The 27,684-nt window shown below is 41.7% G+C and overlaps 3 protein-coding genes and 1 long non-coding RNA gene across 7 annotated transcripts in view; 2 read left to right on the forward strand and 2 right to left on the reverse strand.

Moving 5' to 3' along the window:
• LOC121719753 lies at positions 1-18,843 on the reverse strand. Its single transcript, XR_006034367.1, has 3 exons — positions 18,833-18,843; positions 18,302-18,304; positions 1-92 (listed from the first exon to the last, which is right to left on the reverse strand). It is a non-coding gene; the product is annotated as an uncharacterized LOC121719753 (long non-coding RNA).
• LOC121719384 (NACHT, LRR and PYD domains-containing protein 3-like) overlaps positions 1-27,684 on the forward strand; it is a 289,755-nt gene that overhangs the window by 193,650 nt on the left and 68,421 nt on the right. The gene's annotated exons all lie outside the window — the stretch shown is intronic.
• LOC121719397 (NACHT, LRR and PYD domains-containing protein 12-like) overlaps positions 1-27,684 on the reverse strand; it is a 220,791-nt gene that overhangs the window by 99,328 nt on the left and 93,779 nt on the right. The window lies entirely within an intron of this gene.
• Positions 12,682-27,684, forward strand: part of LOC121719504 (mitochondrial fission regulator 1-like) — a 15,603-nt gene continuing 600 nt past the window's right edge. The window contains exons 1-10 of one of the 3 annotated variants that reach the window (XM_042105213.1): positions 12,682-12,771; positions 15,523-15,749; positions 16,657-16,740; positions 17,746-17,818; positions 18,553-18,628; positions 18,835-18,912; positions 20,128-20,333; positions 22,715-22,900; positions 23,492-23,708; positions 25,372-25,555. In XM_042105213.1, coding sequence (XP_041961147.1) covers positions 15,672-15,749; positions 16,657-16,740; positions 17,746-17,818; positions 18,553-18,628; positions 18,835-18,912; positions 20,128-20,333; positions 22,715-22,900; positions 23,492-23,708; positions 25,372-25,555 — 1,182 coding nt within the window. In that variant the 5' untranslated portion in view covers positions 12,682-12,771; positions 15,523-15,671. The remainder of the gene's footprint in view (positions 12,772-15,522; positions 15,750-16,656; positions 16,741-17,745; positions 17,819-18,552; positions 18,629-18,834; positions 18,913-20,127; positions 20,334-22,714; positions 22,901-23,491; positions 23,709-25,371; positions 25,556-27,684) is intronic. The other 2 variants (XM_042105214.1, XM_042105215.1) reach the window with 2 other exon arrangements.

Raw genomic sequence — 27,684 nt, forward strand, 5'->3', positions numbered from 1 at the left:
CATTGCTGAATTTGGGAGGATAATCCATGGACCTATCACTCTTCATGGACACACAGCTGGGCACTGGAGATGGAGGTCTGTGCGCCTGTGGTCTATAAGCACAGAGGGGCAGATGTTCTAAGATCATGGTTGTGCAAGATTTAGAATTGAATTGAGAATGACTCCTTAATTCCAATTCAATTCCTGACCTCATTTGAATTGAGGTCAGAATACAATTTGAATTTTGATTTAAAGGAAGTAGAATTGGAATTCAATGGAATACATATACATAATTTAAGTATAGTGTTTATTAATGAAGCTTTACAGTATATGTTGGATATGATTGTGTTACATTGCTTTGATAAAGCAATTGAAATAATGTAATCCAAACTACATTTTATATGGGTAACTTATAACATTAACCAATTATATTTCTAAAGTAACCTTCCCAACACTGTATGTACAGTATGTGAGATTTAACACATTATTTTGGTTGCATGACTATATGGAATTTCTTTGAATTGCCATGCATTTAATCCCACTTCCTGTCATTCCAATTCAAATTCAACTTCAACTTCAACTTCAACTTCCTGTAGGCCGGATCCAATTAAATTAAAATCCCAATTCATGAATTGAATGGAGGCCAATTCTAAAATTATGAATAGTGCACAAGCCTGACTAACATGCTAGCGCACATTACACAATAACTTTACAGCTATAGAATAGTACATTTCAATAGGGATTAACATGTGATTACCAGAACCAAATCTATATTTGTTACAGTGAATACGGATTCACTGTTATTGTAATATTGTGTTTCCTTTTTTCTCTTTTTTTGGGGGGGTAAGAAAATCGTAACATGCCTGCACTTGACATAATAAACCATATTATGAGTTGAAATAAATACTAATACAATTAGGAGTTCTCTTTAATTTGGATATTGTTTCCGAGAGCGCTGGCGGGAGGGGCTAGGGGTGAGGGCTCACGTTAATGTTACATTTTCTGAAGGGTCGGTTTGGTTTGGCAACTTGCCACTCGGCGTAAGAAATAAGAGAGAAATTGACAAAAGAGATTACAGATCACAGAGTGAAATTTGACCAGATGGATATACGAAGTTACCTGACGAGTGTGAGGGAGAAGCAGAGCATGGTGAGTGGCAGAGCAGCTCATGCTGACGGAGCCTGCGAAGTCAGTCAAGATACTAGGCGTACAGGTCGAGTCTACTTGTGTCCATGAACTAACGACCACCCAAAACTACTTTATTATTTCATTAATTATGGCTAACTTAATGGGGAAATCCAGAGAATGTGTTTTGCTTATGCTCAGGCCCGTCGCTAGAAGGCAAGCAAACCAAGCAATTGCTTGGGGCCCCGAGCTGGCCAGGGACCCCAAGACAACGACTGGTTAAGAATAAAATGCAACAACAAACTGTGAGCGCCCCTTTGATAGTCAATGCAGTGCAACGACACTGTTACCGGCAATACCGGGATCCCCCTCAAGGGGGCCCCTCTCAGTAGTCGCTGACAGCAGCCAGCCAGCCAGGTTCGTGATCTCTGCTGCCGGGAAAATATAAAACCTCACAGTCATAATGAAGCGAAGTTATGCGTCCGGAAGCCAGAAAAAAAAGAAGAGAAAGGAAGAGAATGACAAGAAAAAACAAGATAGTGGTTAGTGATGAATTACACTGGATAAAATAGCTCTACTTGTCTTGTACAAATGGTGTAATGTGGCAGCAGGAAGGCTAGCCTAGCAAAAAATGTTAACTACCTGCCTGAAGGCCCATGCTGCTTGTAACAAACTAGCCTGGGTGTTCCCATGCTGCCTTGCGCGCGATTTGATTCACGCTGCTAAGGCAGCCTGGAGACCATGGAGCAAATTTTCGCCTGAGATAGGGAACCAATCACAGAGCAGGGGGGAAAGCAAGACGATGATGAGCTATGCACAGACGCATTTGATAGACATCCGTGGCACCCAATAAACGGATCTGGGCATTTTTTTCAAATACGAGAAAATGAACGTTTGGTTCCCAGACCACGTCTCATTGAGAAGTGGTGGCGCTAGCCAGGCTAGTAACAAACTAGAACAGTTACAGTTAGCGCAACTTTTTTTTCGAACGGAAGGAATATGGTTACATACTGTAATATGTTTATTGACGGTAAAAGGAAAACGCAGATCTGTTCCAGAATCACTGTTTATCGTATTTAATTACATAACATTGCTATAGCTTTGTAATAGGTTTTGATGAAAGTGGCATAGCTTCTCTGCTATACTAACTATTCGACCGTGATAATTTATTTACCAAATGGGGGTTAGGAAAACCACACGATAAATTCCGTGCATCAAAGCAGACTGGAACATTCATGTCTAGCAGTATTCATGCACGCCAGCTGTTTACTGTCTAAAGCCCCAGGTGCGTCTGTCTAATTCTCAAACAGCAGAGTGCTTGAATGCTATGTTAAGCTACAAGTAGGCCTAATGTATAACATTAGCTTGGGATGTTTTTACAGTAAGCATTGGTAGTTGTGAAAGCAGCTGCATCCCTTCTAAATATCAAAATATGGAAATGCTAACATATCTTTTCTTTCTCCCTCAAGGTGCTTTGCTTAAATTTTTCAGCCCTCAGGCTCTTCCTAAGGATACCTCCACTGATGAAGGTAGAGTGAATTTCTCTCACTGAGCTGAGCTGTTAATGACCATTTCCAATATGCTAACAGTGAAATGGTCAAACGTACTTCACAGGTAATTTCTGATTTTTTTTCCAATTATTTTCCCAGGTACACCATCAACTTCATTCTCCATTCATGAGGAAGAAGCTGACATTGGATTTTATGGTAATGCACACTATATATATGCAACAGCAGTATTTGCACTGTCAACATTTTTTATTTATATAAAGTGTGGGTGAACTTAAACTGTATGGCTATGCTGTGGTTCCTGTAGGCTTTGCGTGCAGTGTGTGTGTGGGGGGGGGGGCTCCATGTCCATTTTGCTTGGGGCCCCCAAATTCCTTGAAACAGCCCTGCTTATGCTTAGCATGGTAACGACGAGTTCGAACGTTCTGGCCGAAGTTTTCAAAAAGCTGTCAGTACTGTAGGAAGAGAACAGAACAGGTTCTGTTCTGCTTAAATATAAATCCATTTAACCTCAAAGTAGCCCGACGCTTCTTTGGTAGTACAATGAGGGCCCTTGCATATAAATAGAGGCATGGATAACTTCGTAAGTGTAAAGATAGTTTGTTAAACTATTGTTTCTTGTGTTGCGCGCTGAGACTTGTCACTAGTGTTCCTCGGTGTCTCTCACCGGCGTGTTTGTGTGCGCGTGCGTGTTTGAGTCTCCCCCTTCCTCCTGTGTGATGGAATGTGCCCGGGTGGGAATATATATATAAGGGGTGAAATTACAATAGGGGATTAATAAGGATGTTTTATACGTTTAGTAAGAGATTATGATTAATACATGTGAGTGAGATGTGTTGTAGTTTTGTGAAAGTGAATGCATAGTGAAAGATTTATTAGAAGTAGTAGGTTTGTTATTTGTATAGTGGACACCACCTGCTTGCCCAGTTCCTAGTCCTGTAAAGAGTACATACTAAACATTCCATTTTACACAGAAATTCCCCTCTAAGTAGCTGGCTGCAGCCTTATAAATTAAATAGACATAATGAAGACTCAGGAGTGGGAAGCAAAGGGCAGGTAAAGAAAAGAGGGTGAGACAGAAAACAGGCACTGATCGATGTTCTGTTATAGCCTGCTCTTAATACATGTAATTCTGTAATAAATGATTAATTAAAGAAGCACTTCAAAGATGTGATGAAAACATTTCGGCGCGCACAAACTGATAGGTGCTAAGCCCCCCCCCCCCCCCCCCCCCAGTCTCTAAATCCTAGTGATGTCCCTGTTCTCAACCATACAAAGCTTTCTCAATCACTTTCTTAACCACACAAAGTTTCTTGCTGGCGAGAGAGGGTCACATGTTTTTTTGACTAACGCTCCCAAAACTCCTCTGGTAGCCCCTTAAATAAATAAATAACGAACTGTCCCTTCAAAGATTTGAACGTTAGGGGGAGGGGCCAGATTGTGGAGAGGTTTGTGTACAAGGAGAATGATTTTGCATGGTAAGATCCATGCTGACAGAGAGTGAGGGATGCAGAAACATTGATTCGTGCATTTGTATCACCAAGGCTTGACAATTGTAATGCCCCACTTTCTGGTCTTCCTGCTTGTGCAACGAGAAGTCTCCAGCTTGTTCAGAGTTCTGACAAAAACTAAAAAAAAATAATCACATAATTTCTCTTCATTGATTTTAAAAATTCTTCTTCTAACTTTTAACAAAGCTTCAAGTGGTCTAACACCCTCTTAATTGCCACAACCCATTAGCCCATATATTCCTTCTCACCCTCACTGATCCATGGATGCTGGTCTCCTGACTCTCCCATCTGTTAAAAAGAAATCAACAGATCACTGAGCTCTTGCTTTTCAGGCACCATCACTCTGGAATAGTCTTCTACATCATGTCAGGGAAGCAAGCTCTGTGGACACTTTTTTGTAAAAACATTTATTTTTTTCCAGACACTCTAGCCTGGTTTTAAACGTACACCACTTTTGTTTACTCATTGCCCATTTTCACATTTTTTTTTAAATATGGGAGCGGGAGGTTAGCAAGTAAGAGGGGGTTGGTGTGGATATCGATTTGTGTCTCATCAGCATAGCAGTGGAAATGCCGTGTTGATGTACAGTAGTGTATAGCCAAGTAGGAGGATGTTGATAATAAAGAGCAAAGGCCCTGGGGGACACATGGGGGCCATGCCAAGTAATGTCTCTAGCCAGGTTAAGTAAAGTAGTGAAGGGGTGAAAGTAGTTTTTATTTCTTGGTGGTACTATGATATAGAGTTATAATGCGCGCCCAGTACCGGCTTACTTTCACCCCTGGTAATGTCTCTAGCCAGGTTAAGAGGAGGCTATGACAGACATAGTGCATTCTTAATTAAAGTTAAACAGCATTGCCAGTATTACAGTATTATTATCTGTTGTGTGTATGCATGTGTGTTATACTGTAATGGCACAGACCCTGAACTTATTGTTAACACAAAAATACTGTCGTACTTCACTCCAATTGGTGGTCGTGTCGTGTCACATTGCTCAGCATTTTATTGATTTTCATAGCTTTTTGGTAAAGACCTACCAAGTAAGAAATTAAAGAAATTAAAATAGCAAGGGTTTTTCCAGTCGTGTCTATGTGACTATGACTATGTAGTGGTAAGAAGTGTTTTTCCCTTTGTAAGAGAAGTGGATTTGTATCCTCTGTGTTTTCTACATCTATCAAATATCCCCATTTAGTATTAGTCAGTTAGTTCCCCTTTTTAGTTACTTCCTTGTCACGGGTGCTGTAGGCAGACACATGTTCAAATGAAAAAGATCATGTGTGCGAGTTTCAGAATGATTTTTTCTTAACCGCAGTAGACGTCAAAGTCAAAGTCAAAGTCTGCTTTATTGTCAATTTCTTCACGTCAAGACATACAAAGAGATCGAAATTACGTTTCCCACTATCCCACGGTGGAGACAAGACATATTTTACCAATTAAGTCCACAGACAAACATAACATTCAAGTAAACAATATAAAAAGTAAATAAGAAGGCACATACAATGAAGAAATAAGAGCAGCAAAATTGTGCAATTGTGCATACAGTAGACAGTCAATATAATAGTGCAAAAGTCAGGCCAATAAATGGCTGAGGTAGTTCTGTTTGACCTAAGTATGCAAGTGGCATAGTGGTGCAAGTTATGTAAGAGCAGCAGAAGTGTGTTCAGAAGTGTTTTCAGGACAACAGGACAACAACAACAAGTTGCAAAGTGTGCAAGTGTGCAAGTGTACAAGTGGAGTAGTGCAAGTGGAGTAGTGCAAGGCAGCCATTGTGGGTCTAAAAGTCCAAGATGTTATGTAGCTGAGGGTGGAGAGAGTTCAGCATCCTAACAGCCTGGTGTATGAAGCTGTTGGTGAGTCTGGTGGTGCGGGAGCGCAGGCTTCTGTACCTCTTCCCAGAGGGCAGTAGATCAAACAAATTGTGAGCGGGGTGACTTGCATCACTCACAATTGTGGTCGCCTTGCGGGTGAGGTAGGAGGTGTAAATGTCCTTCAGGGAGGGGAGAGAAGCACAAATAATCCTTCCAGCTGTGTTCACTATGCGCTGCAGGGCTTTCCTGTTGTATTCAGTGCAGCTTCCGCCCCACACAGCGATACAGCTGGAGAGGATGCTCTCAATGGTGCCTCGGTAGAATGTGGTCATGATGGCTGGTGGAGCACTTGCTCGCCTGAGTTTCCGCAGGAAGTACAGGCGGCACTGAGCTTTCTTCGCCAGTGATGCAGTGTTGGTGGTCCAGGAGAGGTCTTCACTGATGTGTACCCCCAGGAATTTGGTGCTGCTCACTCTCTCCACCACAGCACCGTCGATGGTCAGTGGCAGGTGTTGGGTGTGACCTCTCCGGAAGTCAACAACAATCTCCTTGGTCTTGCTGACGTTCAGCAGGAGGTTGTTGTCCCTGCACCACGTGGTCAGAAGGTCGACCTCCAACCTGTATTGAGTCTCGTCGCCCTTGGTGATGAGACCCACCAGAGTTGTGTCGTCAGCAAATTTCACTATGTGATTGTTGCTGTAGGTTGCAGTGCAGTCATGCGTCAGCAGGGTGAAGAGCAGCGGACTGAGCACGCAGCCTTGGGGGGCCCCCGTGCTCAGTGTGATGCTGCTTGAGATATTGTTGCCAACACGTACTACTTGAGGCCTCTGACAGAGGAAGTCCAGTAGCCAGTTGCAGAGGTAGGTACTGAGTCCCAGTTTGTCAAGTTTGCAGATGAGTTGTTGTGGTATTATGGTGTTGAATGCAGAACTGAAGTCTATAAACAGCAATCTCACATATGAGTCTCTTTTTTCCAGGTGGGTGAGGGCTGGGTGGAGGGCAGAGCAGATTGCATCCTCTGTGGACCGTTTGGCTCGGTATGCAAACTGGAAGGGGTCCAGGGTGGGGGGGAGAATGGATTTGATGTGTGACATGACAAGCCGCTCAAAGCACTTCATGATGATGGGTGTCAGTGCCACGGGGCGGTAATCATTGAAGCAGGATGGAGCAGTTTTCTTCGGCACAGGTATGATGGTGGCAGCTTTGAAACATGATGGGACGATGGCTTGCTTCAGGGAAGTGTTAAAGATGTCTGTGAAGACATCCTTAAGCTCCTCAGCGCAGTCCTTCAGTGCACAACCTCTGCACGTGCACTGTGGCCAGTGCGAAGTCAGACATCAGCATTTACAATCTCATTATTGCTGCCCAATGCTCTCTGTATGAATAAGATTCCATCAGTCCAGTACTCTCATTATTGCTGCATATCTGATCTGAATACTTTTTCAAGTAATAATATGTAGCATTTCTTCTGCTTTTCCAAGCAACTAAATTCACAAAAAATATGGTTGTAGCTTTTCAGACCTGTTTTAAATACTGTATCCTATCCGACCATGCTGTTATTTTGTTACTCCATGTAGCAATAAGATTTTAACATATGTGATACAAAGAGCATTCCAATGGGATCTCAACAGGATAGGCCTACTCTGTGATGTTGCCAAAAAATTAACTTAGTCCTAAGCTAATTAAAAATTAATTAGCTTAGGACTTAAAGGTTGTATCAGCGATTTCAGGCCCAAAAAAGGCCCAAACATAAATGATCACATTCATCTAATCTTTCCTAATGATCCGCTAGCTGCCTGCCCCATAAGCAGGCCGTCAAAAAACGCGTCCCTGTAGACAGCCGAGGTTCCGAGATCTGTACACAAAAACAATTGCTACCAACAAGGGTTGGCAATCTACTCAAAGGCAAAATGAAGTGTTTCAACCAATAACCTACGAGATGCGCGTTTCGGAGAGTTTTAATTGCACGGGAGGGAGGGGGAGGGAGTAGCGAGCTAGCTCTCTGTTTTGTTTGAACATCAACAGAAGTGACGTATTCCCGCTATCGCTCATACAACCTTCAAGTAAGACTCCACCAGCCCAATGCTCTCTGTATGAATAGGATTTGACCAGTCAAGTACTCTCTGTATACAGTAGTCACATATGATGTATGATGTATGCAGACATCCCAACTTGCAAAAAGTCATTTCAGGGAGGCATCACGAAGCCCGCCCCCCCCCCCCCCCCCCCCAAAAAAAAAAAAAAAAAACAACTTTAGCCTATACAATAATGTCAGTACAACAAATAAGGAAGGCCTATAGATAGAAATTGTGAAAATAAAATATGTAGATTTTGGTAGTTTGGTCTTTTCATGTAGCCTTGACAACTAGCCATCTAGTAGGCTATAGGCCTGAATAATATGCACATGAATTGACACTTGTTAAACTCACCTCAACATGTCTTTTGCAATCATTTAACCCGCTGTGGGCAATGCTAAAGTCACTGTTTACAAACAGTGCAGCGTGCAAGACTAGGTCCATCATTATGTTTTACTCTTATGAGACAAGGGTAGCCTACACTTTGAAATGGGTCTTACATATTTTTCCTTTTTTTGAGGCACTGACTCTACCATGACGCTCCTGTTTCTACTGAACTGATTAATTAAGTTCGGGAGAAAAGACATAAAAGCCCGCCTACACTGAAAACTGATTGGTTGATTTAGCGAAACAGGCCAATCAGGATGCTCTCTGTCTTTGATGCGCTCAGACACACACGCACCACCTCTCTCTCTCTCTCCCCTCGTGTGCGCGCTACACTCAGATGCACACGCGGTCTCGCATGCGCGCTCTTGATCGCTCACTCTAGATTCCGGGAGATTTTATCTAATTTGCGGGCGTCAGGGAGCCGCTATCAATATGCGGGAGACTCCCGGAACTTCCGGGAGACTTGGGATGTCTGTGTATGTGTGTACGTGTATGTGCACCTTTCTGCCTGTCCATTCCTACTAACTTTGGGTTATCATTCAAGCATGCAGTGTCACATCTATTTCACACTTCTGCAATCACATGGGTGGGAATAGAGAACCAGTTGAACTGGTTCTAAGTTGTAAAATTCCCTCGGAATCGTACGCCCTCAGCAGTATCAAATCCTCTTATTAATGCTAACATGTTTTTTTCCAGAGCATGGTCAAAGAATCGTTGAACAGAAAGTGAAATTGAAACACACAATGAACTTCAACATGGTTTACATTATTCTAAGCAGCTGTGATGCCCACAAAAGTAGGATAGACAAGATTATTATAAGAGTGTTGTTTCTATAGCAGTGTTAAAAGTTTAATGTGCCCAAACAAGTGTTGCAGTTTGGCCGAACTTAAAGGAGAATTCCAGTGTGATATTGACCTAAAGTGTGTTGAAACATGATACCGAGAGTGAACGTATGCAGGGCTGCCAACTTTTCAAAAAACCTTGGAGTGAGATTTGGTGGGGCCAACCAAAATTTTGCTGCGAAAATTTTTGTTTGGCTCGTTCAGCATTATACCGTACAGTAAAAAAAAAGTACATTGGTTCTCAGGTGTAGGGACCAGGGTCCCAGAGTTAAATTAACATTGGTATCAAAGGGATCTAGCCTAATGCTAGGACCATGGGCGATGGAGGCATTCTGAAAGTGGGTGGGACATTTCAGTGGGGGGTATGGGGGTCCTCCCCCAGAATTTTTTTTTTTTGACTAGATGCAATTTCCTGAATTCTGGTACATTTTACCAGGTTATTTAGATACTTCTATATAACAAAATAAAGCTAGCCTACGAAATTAATAAAAAGTAAATCACGCATAATTTAAAAATAACTCAATATATAGGCTACTTGGCTACGCAATAAGGTTTCCATTACAGCACTGCGGACATTCAATGAACGCATGAAAGCGGATAAAGTAAATTAAATATCAAACTAAAGCGAAAATGTCATGCTTTTGAAAGCCTACCATTGTGCAGTCTAGCTGTGGTTAGTGACGTGATGCTGTTAATGGGGAGTTTTACATAAACCTATAGGTTATTATTTATTTGGCGTACAAACAGCACTGGTATTTCGCACGGCAATAGTGGGGGGGTCCAAACTAACAATTTTAAAAAGTGGGTGGGTGTTTTGTAAGAATTTAAGAAATGTTTGTATATTTTAACTTTTAAATGCATCAATCTGGTGCACTTTTAAAAATAAATTCAGAGGTCAGACTTGCTTATTTTTATGGAAATATTTGTGCTGTAGGGCCTAGCCTAAGCTATTTTGCACTTCAGAATTATACGTAACCATGCATACACAGGTGGAATAGTTATGGTGATATTGCAATAAGTTCACAACCACAGAAACATATGGTCCATTTCACAGTTCAGAAATGTTCAGCACTCCATGAAATTATGCAGAAGTGGTCACCTGTGTTTTTCAGCTAGTTCATTTAAGATAATATATTGGTCATTGTAATGGCCATAGCCTACAGGCTATTCCTTTTTCAGGATGTACCCATATCTGCATGATGTGAATGTTTGCATATGGCTTATGTCAGGCTTTATATCAATATTTGTGTCTCCTTATTTGATTTTCTTTATATTTTTGCATTAATGTCACTAGAAAGCATGGCAATATAAATATATTCATTTATCTGTGTAAGTGGGATTGGCTGGAACCTGACAATATAAGAACCATGATAGTGGGATAATCTACTGAGCAATTTACAAAAATGTATGTAGGCCTACTGACAAATAGTTTACATTAGAATACATTATAATTTCGCCCCAATGAGGCTATGTAGAAATGTGTTGCAATTTCAAAAACAGAGGCATGATATCCTCGTATTCGGTACAGTTTGCTGTTTATTGTGATATTAGGTTTGCCACATGTTGTGTGAAGGGTTAGTGAGATATTACAACCGAGAGTAATGGGTGTGCACTGTGTGCAAAATGCAAATATGATTAGCCTAAATTGCACGTCGGTTCAATGATAATTTTCTCGCGAACCATTTATCACAGCAACTTGGCGCTAATATCATTGGAAAGCTTAGATTCCGCTCGTTCACATGATGTGTGATATCATGTATAGGTTTAGTTTAGTTGAACCTCATCTGCCAGGTATTTGACCTACCACGTTGACACTTCAGCGTGAAAAATACTCAAAGCATAGGCCTACCTGAAGCCGGGGGAATGCGCCTGGGATGGCTTTTGAAGTAGCCAAAGTAGAAGTAGAAAATTTAGAAAATTCCACAGACAATGGGGTGCTCTTGAACCCTCTCACCGTCTCTGAAAGCATAACCGTGGCTCAACAGGTAGATCTATAGGCTAAACTCATTTTTCAGGCATCTGACCGACCGGGTTGACACTTCAGCGTGAGAAATCGTGGGTGTGGCGTGTGAGTGTGTGAAACTAATCAAATGCGTGTGTCTCACGGCCAATGCGTGAGAGTTGGCAGCTATGGTATGTCTCATAGCCCATCTCGGCTTGTCCCCTGCACTCCAAAATCTGGCGCTAGTTAGCCGATGCTACCAACAGCTTTTTCAATGGTGGTGCTTCGGCATCGGGCTAGCCATGCAAATGAATCACTGTTTTACACCATTTACGAGGCTCAATGTATCTCCACACTTCATTGGTAGACTTCCGAGGGCCCTGACATTTAAAACGAGACATTGAGAACTTTGAAAAAGCACTGGTAGTTTACTTACAAGATGATTTATGCAGACAGTATCTTCACGAAGATTAGCGTTTGCAGCCATCTTGAATTTAGTCACGATAAGTCGAGCGACAAGTAAGAATGAACAGGTATGATAAGGGATCAGATTCCAAAAATAATTCAGTGGAAATGCATGGATTCCAGTTTCCTCCAGTAGCAGCAACTGGAATCCATGCATTTCCACGGAATTATTTTTGGAATCTGATCCTTTCTGCATGGAGTTTTAACATTGTTGTGATCACCTCATTGTGACCTGAGCTGCTGGGCTGCATTGCACTGGGCTGCACATTTTTAGCCTGGCTAACGTCAGACCTCATCTCATTGAGATGGGGTCTGGGAACTAGATATTCATTTTCTCATCCTCTGATACTGGCCATCATATGAAAGGCCTAGAGTCTACTGTATCCTCCTGCACCCCACCACTTGACTTCGGGTCTGTTCAAGATGTGTACAGGCCTTGAAGTCTCGAAATAATTGCAGTAATATTAAAGTTTGTAAAAACCATACATGCATCCTTTAAGTCATAGAAAATCACCACACAATTCACCTGTTGTCTAAAGTTATTAAGGTTACTATAATGATGTCTGCCTATTTCTCACCTTTTGCCAATCTTAATGGTAAAACTTCACGTATTCTCCATCAAATATAGTCTTGTCATTGCCTAGGCTACATGTATTTCACATGCAAAAATGCAACAGTTGGTTTGGTCTTAATATTGCTTACGTTAACAAAATTGGAAAAAACTTCTACTAGGCTACATAGCTGCACTAATCAACATAAAAGTTTCAAAATAAAAGCGATAGTTCGTTTTTTGCAATTAGAAGAAGAATTTTCCCCTTGGGGAAACTACAATGATACCATGACCTCTACGGAAATAAGTTGACGGATATCTATCGTAGCAACGGATGACTCTAATCACAGAAATACATTTTTTTATTTTTTGGAAGGGGCATCTCAGTCAAAAGGGCAGACGGGCTGTTGCCCGAGCAACTTTAACTCTCCCTGTGCACATCCCTGCTGACACTTATATTTGAATCAAAAGTGAAAGGTTGTAAAGTTATTGCCACTTCCTTAAGTGTAGCGGACAGGCTTTGATGGATGTAGACGTTTTGTAAACTTGATATTTTAGCCTTCTACAGGAACCTATTTTGTGGTGAGTAGATCTACAATATTAGTTCTGCATTGTAACATTTCCTTATTATTATAGTTTGTTTACAAAAATCAAAAGTATTCCACAGTTAATGAAATCTTAAACTGAAAAAGCAAAATATCAGCACAAATTAGCACAGCTATAAGCACATTATCAGCCAGCCACACACTTTTTACAAAACACTAAACACATTTCTTCACTTATAGCCTTTAGTCATTTGGCAGACAGTTTTGTAGCGACTTGTGTAATGTATAAGAGTCACTGTCTCCATAGCAAGTTAGGTTACAAACTTTTTCTCAAGGTTACAGTTTTTCTCAATTGCTTTTTCCTGCTTAATGAAACTGCATGTTATCCTCATCATCACCTCCAAAGCACAGCTGACAAATGCATTTTCATTGGGTTAACTCACACTCGGTCGACATATGAGAAGAGAAATTATATCCCAGTGCATGGGCAACTTTACATGTTCTGGGGTGTGCAATGGTTGACTTTTTACATAGGCCATAGATTGTGTCAATAGTCTAGGTCTGTGGTAGATTGTGTCAATAGTCTAGGTCTGTGGTAGATTGTGTCAATAGTCTAGGTCTGTGGTAGTGGTCTAGTGGTATCAACTTTGCTTTCTTCCCATGCTTGTGTGTCAGCTCACAACAATAATAATGATAAATAAATAAAATAAATAATAGAGTAGAAAAAGAGAACACATGTGCCATCAAGTAATGTAGATTGTAATGTAGCATCTTTCATTTAATTGCTCCCAGATGATAACCCAAAAGAATACAGACAGATTTGTACTTCTGGGTCTGAATAATAATTGTTTTCTTCACTCCTCCTCATTGGCCGTGTCTTCTTTGTCCTCTTCTTAAAAATCAGCAATGTTTCCTTCTTTTATTGACTTCTGCAAGGCCTTCAGATTTTCCTTGACCAGGCTGGAGTTATGTTTACCAGTCAGCAGTATACATAAGGACCGGAAGAACCCCAGTGCAGTTGCCATTGCTGTTGTGTTTTGCAACCTTGCAAAGGCAAAAGTTGCAAAACCTTTACTCCTAGGTCAGATGTTTTTTTTTTACCAATTAGCTGTCTGACAGCCTTCAGGATATGTGCAGCACATATGTGGAGAACAGGTCTTCAGGTCTTCTGATTCCGGCAAATAGAGAAAGCACTGTCAAGCTAGCTACTTTATCTGTTAAAGGCCATCAGAAAACTCTGGATTAGAGCCCGACTGTAGTCTGTCTCTATTTGGTGCACCCTCGATTTGATGTGTTGCGACTTTTCGGACAAATTGCATCAACCAAGAGGTTACTGGTGGAATAGAATGCTCATTTGTCAGCATTTCACACACTGGCAGTGGGGGTGCATTTTCACCACCAGGTAGAGTCAGAGCATACTGTAGTAGAGGACTCTTTTATTCTGACCTGGCACCTTACAACAAACACTCCCTGTGGTATCAAGATGTAATGTCACAGGGGCCTTTCTTCTTGGGTGCTGGACAAGAGTGTTAACTCCGGTCTCCATGTACATTTGGATTGCAAATGGATCAACTTGGAAATGTTGCATGTATCCCTGCATCTTATGGAATCTGACATCGCTTTCTTTGTTCAGTAGCTTTAAAACTAATCTAAAAAAATACTTAAAATCTCTCAACAGTGCTCTCTTCACTCTTCTCTCCAATGGGGTTGTCAGTGTGTGTGTGTGTGTGTGTGTGTGTGTGTGTGTGAATGGGGGCTGTTGAGTTGTGTGTGGCGCACGCCGCTACACCCCTGATCATGTGGTGCATATACTGTATGTGTACCTGTGGAACAAATGTAACTTATTGATATTTGCTACATGTTTTTTTTACTTATTGAGCGATGTTTTGTTTTAAAAATGTTGTATTTGTATTTGTGCTTGTATATTGTATTTGTGCTTCCTGTGGGACTACAGATGTAAATTAGCCCAAGGTGGTGCAATGCATCAAATGTTTACATGTATGTTTTAATTGCACAGTGTCCCTTACAAACAAATTGAAAATTGAAAAATTGAGAAAGAAAAGGCTTAATATTCTGATCATTATTCTATCACCATTTGCAGTAGACTTGCAATAGAACATGTAATGTACACATGTCAATAGAGTGCCCTTTCTGATAGTTCTGGTCCTTGGTTATGATTGACTGAATCACGTTCGATGCTGTTAAGGATCAGAAGAATTATGATGCTTTGCTATTCTGTCAGGATCTAACTGTCCGGCTGAGTGCACATACCTGGCTTGGCTTGGCGTGCATGTTTCACTCTTTGAAGAGTTGTGAAAGTCGTCTAAAAATACCAGGACAGGAAGGGACAACAGTCAGCAACCCAGCATGAGGTTGTGTGCTGGGGCAAGGGTCAGAGCCATGGTGACATGCAAAGGGTGTCCGTTTGCTTCCATGATGGCCATCAGCATCAAACAGGAGGAAGAATGGAGGGATAAACAAAGTGGTGTGTGTGTGTGTGTGTGTGTGTGTGTGTGTGTGTGTAAGAGAGATAATAAGAAAGACACATGAGAGAATGAGGAAGGGATGAATAATAATGAAAACAGTAGAGGTACAGCAGCCAGTGTGAGGAGGAGAAGAGGGTGTGGTGCTTGGCTGTGCAGGCAGAGACTCCTTGCTATCAGCAGGTTGAAGCAGGTGACCAACTGACCTGCTGTTCTCACTCTTGTCAGCTCAGGGAATTATAACTATGTTGTTTCTCTCTTTAATGTCTCACTTCTCTTTTTTCCCCCTTGCCATTTGTTTACAGACATTAGTGGCACTATGGAGATCGCCTGTACACCGTTGCACCAGAGTCTCACAGAACCTTCTCACAACCAAAGAAGCTGCAATACCCAACGAGTTTGAATTTCACAACGAGTTTGAATTTCACGAGTTTGAGTTACTGGTCTTTGCAGCATGGAGGAGACATCTAGCTGCCCTAATGTCAGCATTCATTGCCACGTTGAGATAAGGGACAAGAATAAGCGCTACACTGTGAGTACACATCATCTCCATCCCCGCAGTTGTCTCGTGAGATTGGTGGGGAAAGAGCAGGTTGTGTTATCCTAAATTCCTACGTCGTTCCGTCATTCAACTGATGGAACAATTTGTCAGCAATGCCCTCCTGTTGTGTTCGTTTTATGTTTACTTGTTTTGTGTTCCCGGTAAAAAATAACCGCTGCATTAAAACCTGTTAGAAATCCATAGTAACACACATACTATCATCTAATGTTGTGATAGACCTTTGTATCAACTTGTGTTCTATTGAATATAACCAGTTTTGAACTTCCATTTGCTATCTATGGCCTGCAGGCCTCACTGACCTGAGCTCATGGAAGTCAGAAAGGGGAAGAATCTATTGGGGAAAGGTTCCAGTGGGGGCTGGCATAGAAGCAAAGAGGGGGAGTGAGGGTGTGCTTGTGTGTGTGTTTTAATGTACAGTGCAGAAGCACACATACAGTCCATCTGATCAATAACTATGTGCCTGGACTCAATTTTATGCACTGACCATTTTCTCACCCATTAATTTCTAATGGCCGGTCATTTTTGACCGGAAATACACATGGGTGTTCTAAAGTTAAATAAAGCACTCAAATTGTTATAAAAATTATCTAAATTTGTTTTGTGTGTTCAGATGCCCTGTGTTAACAAAGTCAAGGAGCCTCATGATAGTCAGAATAAGTTAACAATATTTTTGAGAGAAAATAATTGTCAATCGGTCACAATTGGTCAATCGGTCACATTTGACTGTAGGCTAGTTAGTATAAAAGCCTATATGCTATAGTACAAACGTTATCATTTGTGTAGAAATCCAGGTTGCACATGAGGATTCAAAACGAGCTAAATGGAAGTGGGCCAAAATCAACATAAAAATCTAAATTCTTTTTTTACCATTCTCCAGGTTTACAAAGTGGTGGTTACTGTTGGAAGACATGAAAGGTTTGTCTTCAGGCGATACTCAGAATTTGATAAGCTGTGCAATGCGGTAAGTAGAACTGCTCCTGTTCAAGTCTAATAAGTATTGAGCAGAGCTGTGAAGAACCTATATTTCCAGACATTCTTCTTATCTGTACTGATCATGTGAGTGGAAGCATGACCTGATAGCTCAAATAATGACCTGATAGCTCATTTAATGACCTGATAGCTCAAACAGAGGGCTTTTGATGCCCAGAATAAACAAAGCATTCCGCATCTCAGTCCAGTAGTTTGGTACCCTGGAAATGCAGAGTTCCCGCGAGAGCACAATGGAATTGTCTCTGCGAGACACTCTGGCAACAAGCAAAGATGCACATTACTTTTACCCCTTGCATCCCGTGGAACCAATCAAATCGGTGTATATGATATAGGCGGGCCAGAGGCGAGCTAAACTGATGATGACTGCAACGTTGGAGGTCAGTAAACATTGATCGTAGTGTTATCCAATTGCGTCAAAGTCCGGAAACATTTAGAGTAAACATTGGTCTAGTGTTATCCAATTGCGTGCAGTAAGATTTTCAAATGCATGCTTGGTGCCACCCCTCGAGTTGGGCCATTACATTGTTTGTGGCCAGACCCTTAATCTTTCTAGATTACCAGGGTCTGGATTTTCCAGGCTAGTAGTTTGGTTGGAGATGAGCTGTTCTTCAGGGACATGCTTATTTATGTCCACGGTTTTATCAAAACACTTTTTTCCCATTTCCTGTAATACTTGAATTGTCTTATCCCTGTAAAACTATATGCCCTTTGAAGAAGTCATTTGACCTTGTCCAATTGAATGTTCTTTTGAAAGTGAAAGGATAGTGAATTACATGGTTTTTGAAACATTAACAGCAAATGTAAAGATTTATGGTGCTTTGTTTTAAAACGAGCGAGCGTGAGGATAGGCATTCTGAGAGGAGTACTGGAACAAACTCAAAAATCTGTCATGCAATTGTGAAATAATAATGGCTGTTTGTCAATTATGAAGGAGGCTTTCTGTTTCTTCATGAATCATTGCATGTTATTTTTATAGTTGAAAAAACTGTTTCCTTCCCTGAACTTGAAGATCCCTGCCAAGAGGATATTTGGAGACAATTTTGATCCAGGTATACACATATTTGATGTCACATGACTTAAAGGAATTATCCGGAGTAAAATGCACTTTAGATCGATTTACGGATGATTGGGAGTACATACGTTGAGTTGACATCCAAATCATGTCATTCGGATGTGTTTTGAGAAAGTTCGATGTTACCGTTTTTAATCAAAGCTCGTTAGCGTGGAAGTGAGAAGGGCATATTATTTCGCTGCAACAAGCCAGTACTTTCCCCTAAAGATGGCAGCAAAGATGGCAACATTTCCGGAAAGGTACTGGCTTGATGAAATTCATTCTGGACTCTCTATCCGACCACATAAAGACCTCGGGATACTTCGGTTTGGCTTTAGGGACCCTCTACTCACTACCACGTAAGTGCAATGTTGTTTGGAACTGTAGAAGAGGTATAAAAATAGCGTTTTGTAGCGGCGAAATAATATGCCCTTCTCACTTCCACGCTAATGAGCTTTGACTAAAAACGGTAACATCGAACTTTCTCAAAACACATCCGAATGACATGATTTGGATGTCAACTCAACGTATGTACTCCCAATCATCCGTAAATCGATCTAAAGTGCATTTTACTCCGGATAATTCCTTTAACTTTGAATTAAGATATTTAATGAATCAAAGATTAATGAATGGGCAGTATCAAATACTCTTTTTGAATTAACTTGCTTTCATAAATTTACTTATTCTGAATGAAAAACTAAATGATGACTGATCTGAAACTCCTCTAATCAGAGTTTTTAAAGCAAAGGAGGACTGGGTTAAATGAGTTCATCCAGCAAATCGTGTCCCATCCGCAACTCATCAGCCAGTGAGTGCATTGGCTAGTTATGCAGTACATCTCATGCATATTATTATTCACTACATTATTCACTAATCAGTTCTGTAATTCATCCCCTAATGGTAGCCAGTGTGGGCTGTATAGACTTCTAACAGCAGTGGCTTTGTTTTAGTCGTAGTCAGACATTTAACTTGTGCCTTTTTATCTCTTTTTCTCTTGCTGACTCAAACACACAGTCCTGATGTGCGAGCTTTCCTTCAGATGGACTTCTCAGAAGCTAGAAATATTAAATTGGGTCCATCTGGAAATCGACAGTAAGTATGACACCCTTTCACTTTTTTCAAGTAATCTTATAGTCAAGTCTGTTAGGGTGCATTCACAGTGGGTCTGTTTAACTGGACCGTACCCGAGTGCGATTACTACCCCCTAGCCCTGACCCAGCTCTGTTCACATTACATTTTTGTTTGTGGACCTGGGTCCATTTATGTCATAAACACTAGCTTCTTTTTACCAATATCGATTGGCAACGTCACAAAAACAGCAGTTTATTTCCTGGTTTTGGAACAGGGTCATTCCACGTCAATTCAACCAGGGCCCACGCACTTAGGTCTCAAAAAATTCTGAAAAAAGTACCAGGTGTACCTATGTTACCCAGGAGACACACTGTAAAATTACTCTTATGTAAGATCAATACTTTCCAAGATACAGCCAGTTTTACAGGGGGAGGGGGTGTCAATTTTGTTCGGGCTCTTTTTTTTGTCAAAGTTCACAAGCCCACAGCACAAGAACTAAACCATGTAGGAGGCTCAAATTTTGCATGCTGGTACATAAATAGGAATAGTATGTAGCAAAATCGTCACGTTTGGTCTGGATAATCCTGCATGGTCATAGCTGTCCCTCAAAGTTGATCATGGAGATCATGCTACACATATTGATCTTACATAAGAGTAATTTTACAGTGTGTCTCCTGGGTAACATAGGTACACCTGGTAATTTTTTCAGAATTTTTTGAGACCTAAGTGCGTGGGCCCTGGTTGAACTGACGTGGAATGACCCAACAGATAGAATTCGAACTGCACCAGAGTTCTAACGATCCGTACCCCAGACCCGTTTTCTAGCGGACCCTGGTTTGGATGAATAGGAATAGCAAGGAATAAGCAAGGAATCCTTGTTTGTTCTAATGATGCTGTTTATTGTTATTTGTGTATGATGGACAATATCATAAACACTCTGCCACTTCTGCTAAAAGGTTGAACAGGTAAAAACATGGTGATAGTCAAGCCAGCAAGCATCAATGCAAGCCTGATGCTAAATGATTGTTTTAGTTGTAATGAGTCATCACATGGCTCTGAGTAAATACAGGAAGGGAAGATGACTTAGCCAAGCCATTAGGAAGACCTTACAGCATCCAGGAAGCAACCAATACATCACAAACTGTAATGTTTTTTTTACATTAAACTTCATTGTGTTGATTGCTTGAGCGATTGATCGATTTCCCCTGCATTGATTGGTTGGTTGTTCTGTTGCAGGTCGGAGGCTCCGTCGGGCCTGGTGTCCCGTACACAGCAGCCTCAGACGCTCGGCTGCCAGTGTTCACTACCCAGCCTGCAGGGTCCGACGGTGGTCAGCGATGAGGCCATGCAGAAGATCAGCGCCCTGGAGACGGAGCTGACCCGCCTCAGAGCTCAGATTGCCCAGATTGTCCTGGCGCAGGAACGCCACGCAAACACAGCTGGTGAGAGGGGGACGTGTGTGTGTGTGTGTGTGTGTGTGAGCATGAGCTCATCCTCAGAGCAGGCCTGTGAAGGTCACACACTCTTTAAAGGTCCCAGAAGTGTTTTGTCGAGGGTATAAGTATATATACTCTTTTGATCCCGTGAGGGAAATTTGGTCTCTGCCTTTATCCCAATCCGTGAATTAGTGAAACACACTCAGCACACAGTGAACACACAGTGAGGTGAAGCACACACTAATCCCAGTGCAGTGAGCTGCCTGCAACAACAGCGGCGCTCGGGGAGCAGTGAGGGGTTAGGTGTCTTGCTCAAGGGCACTTCAGCCGTGCCTACTGGTCGGGGTTCGAACCGGCAACCCTCCGGTTACAAGTCCGAAGCGCTAACCAGTAGGCCACAGCTGCCCAACTGCTGTTTAAAGGGGTGGTTCAGAATTTTGGACATAGGACCTCATTTCCAAGTTAGCAAGTGTGATATTTATTAGTGGAGACTGTTTTCAACATGTTTCATCCAGTCCTGCTGGTTGCAGAGTTCGCTGGTGCTAGACTAGCGCAAGTCAACAGTATGTGCTAGCCTGCCACTAAAAACAGTCTTACCCACTCCACAGTATGCCTGAGGCAAATAAATTGTAACGGCAGACTATCGATGTAATTGTCTATGTTGATAGAATAGTGTTAAACTACCGTTACCAGGTAGCCTACTAGCAGTGTTGGGGGTAATGAGTTATAAAGTTAGGCGCTACAGTAATTTAGTTACTTTATTGGGTAACAAAGTATGGTAATGCATTGCAATTCAAATTTCAGTAGGCCTAATTAGTTACAGTTACAGAATAACTGTAACATCCATTCCAGCATTACTCACAATATCTCTAATATATTGACGTATTGTTTCCATAGCAGCATGCAGTGATTGTTTATTTAAAATATAGATTAGTCTAGATACATTATTTCATTGTAGTGTGCAGGGTAGAACACACATTCTCTCCCTGCACTGATCTCCCTCAAACAGGTTGGCTTCAGCCCACACTGCTTGTGCAAGGACTGTTTATGCAGACTACAACTGGTGCGGTGTAGCCTAGACAGCTTTGCAAAGTTAACTTAAATGCATCAATTTTGAACAAAGTTAGTATTAGCCTACTTATCACAACATTGTCAATCGTGTTGTCAATTCAAACACTAATTTATTCAAACGTCTCTTTACCAAACTACCTGTGGCTTAATTGCGGAGGACGTAGAGAAAGCACCTGTTTGATAAAATTAACCAGTAGTGGAGAAATAACTTTTAAGAAATAATCTGTAGCCTAGGGTAGGCTACTGCATAAAACTTTGGGTACTAGTGACGAGAATCAGCCAACCACTCAGTCTCAAACCGAACTGAATGGCCAAGCAGTTCAAGAGTGTGCTAAGAAATCATTCTGTTTTTGATACTGTACTTAAATTGACAAGTGATAAAGTCCATTTCTCTAGAGACTGAAGCTTCAGCATGTTGATTGACATGTTTTAATTATGTAAAGACACGTTCAAGGAGTTCAGATAGAGCCTGTATCAGGACCATATTTAATTCAATGTGTTATATGTTCTATTTTTGGTAGCCTACTGTACTTTAATGGCCAGCATTTTCTTTATTCATTGAAGCCTCTATGTTTACAGGCTTGTGGCAATGCGCAATGTGCTACAGGTGCCAACAAATTCTATGTTTGGTACTGACAATTTGTTTTGTCTTGTCATGGTTTGTGTGTGCAATAAACATTACACTTTGTGAGAAAAGAAATTGTAGCTGAGAATCGTAATATCAATTCTAAGCTAAATAATTGTGATGAATTTTGCTCCGAATCGTGCAGGCCTACTTCATATCCTCATATCCAGTAAGGTCTGCTGTTTATTTTGATATATGGCTTGCCATGGGTTGAGTAAAGTGTTTGTGAGATATTTCACCGTGAGTAATGGGTGTGCAGAATGCAAATATGATTTAAATTCGTGTATGTTCAATGTCTGTCTATCACAGCAACTTGATATCCTCTGAAAGCCCTGGTTCCACTCGTTCACATGATGCAAAGGATATACTGTATGTGTGACGAGTACTCCACGAGCAATACAATTGAGGAGGAGGGGTTTGAATTTGGACGCAATTTTAGTCAGTCGGCCACATATTAGGTTGTGCAGAAGACACATATAGCCTCATTCTAGATCCGGCCATACATTTCTTGTTAATGCAATTATCAACCAATCACATTTCTTGTTAATGCAATTATCAACCAATCACATGGCAGCTGATTCAATGCATTTAGGGGGCATCCTGGTCAAAACAATCTCTTGAACTTTGATTGTAATATGGTTATTTTACAATCTCCTCAGTTACTGGGATTTTCATGCACAACCATTTCTAGGGTTCTGTACGCAACAACAGCATCAGACGCTCGGCTGCCAGTGTTCACTACCCAGCCTGCAGGGTCCGACGGTGGTCAGCGATGAGGCCATGCAGAAGATCAGCGCCCTGGAGACAGAGCTGGCCCGCCTCAGAGCTCAGATTGCCCAGATTGTCCTGGCGCAGGAACGCCACGCAAACACAGCTGGTGAGAGGGGGACGTGTGTGTGTGTGTGTGTGTGTGTGTGTGTGAGCATGAGCTCAACTTCAACCTCAGAGCAGGCCTGTGAAGGTCACACACTCTTTAAAAGGTCCCAGAAGTGATTTGGCGAGGGACTGCTGTTTAACTTTAGCAACAGACAGAATATTGTATATAAAACCCATTTAATTAGCTATATAAATGATACTTCCACACTTGCATATACATACAGCATATGCATGGTTATTTTAGAGCACTGAATTATTTTCTTGTAGGGTGTTCAAAGAGAAATCCGGTCAATTTTAACACAGAGCTCATGTCTCATGTTCACAGAATACTGTGGGAAAAAAACAAAAAAAAACAAAATAAAAAAAACAGTGCAGTCTGACGCGAGTTAGCCGGCTGACGGCTAAAGCAGCCAAAGTGCATATAAACTGTGCAATGAGGACATGTTATAATCTGTACCTTTGTGCCTTCTAACAGACTCTGAGCTTCCATCCATGTTTAGTCAGAGAGGATTGAGGCGGTTAGTGTTCCAGAATCTTTGGTTCAGGAATTCTGCTCTTAATCCTCATTGACTTCCTTTCCTGATTCCCACAGCTCCCCCTCCTCCACCACCTCCTCCTCCTCCCCCACCCTTACCTCCACCGCTACCCCCAACCGGTAGTAGGTGTTCGGCCATTGAGCTCATCAGAGAGCGCCGCGGCACAAAGGACAACAGCCTACAGCAGACTATGCTGGTCTCGGGGCCCAAACAGCCCAGCATGCTAGACGTGCTCAAGGACATGAGCAAGGTCAAGCTGCGCTCCGTCCAGAGGTGAGATATGTGTGTGTGTGTGTGTATGTGTGTGTGCGTGTGCGTGCGTGTGTGTGCATGCAAACTGAAAAGGCAAGTTGCCAACATTGTTTCACCCCTGGCTTGTGGCATAGACATGCTTAAAGCAGTCTTCTGAGTGGCATAATTGCATTATCCAACATCTCCACGTCAAACTAATCTTGTCTGATTTGGACTTTAAAGCAAAGTCCTTTTAGGCAAGTCCCTCGACTCGGCGGCCATATTGCAACGCTTTTTGGGCACTTATCGGGCATCTATTTCGGTAGAAATGCGCGTGCGAAAGGCTTCATGACACCAATCTTGCTCCAGCGGCGATATCACAACACATGATTGGCACGATGTCTTCACAACACACCACATTATTGGCTCAATGTATGCACAACAGAGCACGTGATTGGCTCAATGTATTCACATATTGACGTTTTGCTGCAGAAGGGGTGTGATATGCGTAGACAACTGCCATATTGGCATTACAAACTAACCCCATGCATTTCTATGGAGGATTTTTTGAGTGCTGTGTCTCCTTATTAGAAAGTCTCTATTTAAAGTGCTTGAACTGTCTACAGTAAGTACGGATGGACTGCTGTTAAGAAACATTCAAGAAGCACAATAATTAGAAGGCTGTAGTCAATCCTGTGTTCTTTCCTTGACTTGGGTGGAAACTATCATGAGGTTAAGTGAACATGTGATTCAGGATTCAGAAGTCATAAGGATTTAGGAAAAGAAAACAACAGTGCTAAAATAATCTGACTGATCTAGACTAGGCTATGTATTAATGCGATAGTGGATATTATTGATTTGAGTCATGTTGGATCATTTGTTGTTACTACAACATTATTGTATTTCCTTTTGGAATAAAATAATTAATCAATTACTAATTCAACATCTGGAACTTCCAGCTACAAATAGAGGGAAATTGAACTTGATGCTAGATGCTTGAAGCTTGATAGACTACAAAACACTTAGTAAAATCACGGCACAGAATCTCAGCTCTTCCACATGTGGCTTAGACACTCTGCCTATCAATTTCTTCAAAACTGTTTTTCACCTTATAGCAGCAGATGTCCTTCATATGTAAATGTCAGGCACTTTTCCTAAGTAAATGAAAACAGCTGTTGTAAAGCCACTTTTCAAGAAGAATAACCTAATGCTTCAATACAGATTCAGGTAAAACATCAGTCCTAGTGCTACTGGACATTGGTGCAGCATCTGACCTTGTTGATCACAATATTTTACTACACAGACTAGAACACTGGATTCGATTTACAGGCATAGTTATCAACTGGCTCAAATCATATCTACAAGAAAGGAGCTTCTTTGTTGTCATCACCAACACTCTCTCAACACCAACGTTCTTGACCTGTGGTGTTCCCAGGGGTCATTTATAGAATTTGACCAGCTTGTAGTTGCCACGTTCATACATCTGAGACTTAAAAAGTGGTTAAGAACCTTCTTAAGCAAAAAAGAAAAAAAAACAGGACTGTTCAACCTTAACTTTCTAATATGCCATACAAATGCAGCTATCTGCTTAAAATCACAACTGATAACTTATCCATTACCTTCTATACTGTATAGGCCTACTCATAATCAATCATCAGAAATGTTTCTTTACTGTTTAAAACAAGTAATCTGTGTGTGTGTCCAGGCGGCCAGAGGAAGGCCACACCAAGCGAAAGCCCACCAACCCGACAGATGATGCTAGCTTCATAGCTGAGGCCCTGAAGAACAAGTTTGCCCGCAACAGGCGCCGCGAGGAGAGCGAGAACCAGGGCAACTTCGACCTGCCTTTCCCTGAGCCCAAGCCCAAACCCCACACGGACACGCCTCTGGTGAGGACACAACCACCTTAATCACTGATTGTCATCAATTGTTGTCAATATTTACACTAAAGTAATACGTTTTTTGCTGCCGCTAGGATGCGTCTAGATTTCTAGGCTAGGGCTTTCCACTGATAGCTATGTTTTTCTTCTGCTGGCTGAGTCTGTAGGCCCAGAGAAATTGTGTCATAAAACATGTTAACCTTTAAGGCCCGTACACACCAAGTCCGACAAAATATTTGCACAAAATGATGCAGGCTATTAAACACATGTATTCTAATTAATCTGTACACACCGAGGACAAAATTTGTTGCGATGAAAAAAAAAAATAAAAAAATTGGAACAGTCTCGTTTGATGTGAATTTTCGCATGTGAAAAAGAGCTCCTGACCAATCAAATAATGAGTTTTGCAGTGTTCTATTGATGTCACAAGTAGAACGACAAGCAGAAAAAGGTGACAGAATGTGATCTTGCTGCCAACGATGACTAGTCTCGTAATAGGCGCATATGCCAAAGTTACAAAAAGAGTGGTAAAAAAGTTAAAACGTTCAAAAGTATTATGCCACTTATCCTACCCTATTCATATCAATGGAGAACCATTCCTGTGAGAGCAGGCCTGCAAAATGCACCGCAGATCCACAAATCTAGCTAGGTTTATTTGTGTTTGAAATCAGGTGCCACTACAGTGGCACCTGATAGGATGATTGCAAACACGTTGCATGCTGTGCCTGTGCACCTACTTTGGGGGTCTCAGATGATGCTGGAAAGAATTCCACACTCGTTTCAAAACGGTAATTGTTATCGTCGAGAATTTTATTGTGGTTTACCGATACACCGGTAACAGTTACATCCCTACTCCCAGGTGTTCAAGAGTGCAAACTCCACAGACAGCTTTCCCCACTTCTTACCACCGTCCCATCATTTCATACCCAACCAAAAAGAATGAAATCAGATGAGAGCTTCTCACTGCACAGATGTGCATGAAAAAAATATGACATTCATTCATGGAATGGACGTTTTAGAATAGGCCATTGCTTAGACATTTGAATCCATAGCTGGATGCAGCACATGATAATATAGCCTATCATACTTTTATATACAGTAGGTTATGCTGCTGATGACAGCATTAGGCTATGTACAGGGTTACCACCAATGTCATTTCGCCTCACGTTCCCTAGCACAAAAGCCTCGGATTTGGTGCATTAACATTGCTTCGAACATTATGCTTCGAAGTAGCCCAATGTGGAACTCCGTAATATCTGGAAAACTTTCTGTAGACCTTACAGTATAAAGGTAAGATAGTAACTGGTACTTGTGACATACACCTGGTGGGGTGTATTCTTACAGTTACCTTATAGCCTTCAGCCAGGAGCAGATGTCATCAGGTGGCCTTCACTGAGTGTTTCGGCCCTCAACCACAACTCTCCAGCTGGTGGGCCAGCAGTGATTGCCAGATCACTGCTCTTCTGCTCCTGGCTTCCAGCTTTCCTCCTCCCGTCTACTCCATATCCAACAGGAGTTCTTTGGTAGCTAGCCCCCATCTGACGAGCTGCTTGTTTTTTGCTAATTTCGTCCAGGCCCAGAGCCGCCAGGTTGATTTGGCGGGGAAACCTCTGCAGCCGACCTCTACTGGGAACAGCCATGGCTGCCATCCCTTGTTCTTGCAATCCTGAAGAAGGATACTTCAAGGCCTTCCTCTTATGGGCAACATCACATCCCTCCTCTCAAGGCACTGTCAGCTCAACCAGGATTATTTTCTTGCCCTCAGTTGACCACAAGACAATGTCTGGACGGAGGGCTGTGTGCACCTCCAAAACTATCTCTTTCTTGGCTACATTTGGCAATTCCACCATTCACTCAGAAGTCAATAGGCTAGTCTAAAGCTTAGACTTCGTTTTGAATCGCCTTTGACTTCTCAGAGTGGCTGCCAACAGGCATACTCAAACACGTCCTAAAACAACCCTTAACGTTTGTTTTCAGAACTGTGCAACTCACCGAGTGGTTAGTGGTGTTAACGTTTTCTCAACGAGTTTTCATCCAAAACAAACCAGAAAAGGGACTCAAAGTGCTAAATACCGGAATTTTCCTTTAAACATAAGCATCGGTACATCTGACCTCATCAATTCCTACTGCATGTTAGT

The sequence above is a fragment of the Alosa sapidissima genome, chromosome 9, assembly GCF_018492685.1.
Source record: "Alosa sapidissima isolate fAloSap1 chromosome 9, fAloSap1.pri, whole genome shotgun sequence".
Lineage (NCBI taxonomy): Eukaryota > Metazoa > Chordata > Actinopteri > Clupeiformes > Clupeidae > Alosa > Alosa sapidissima.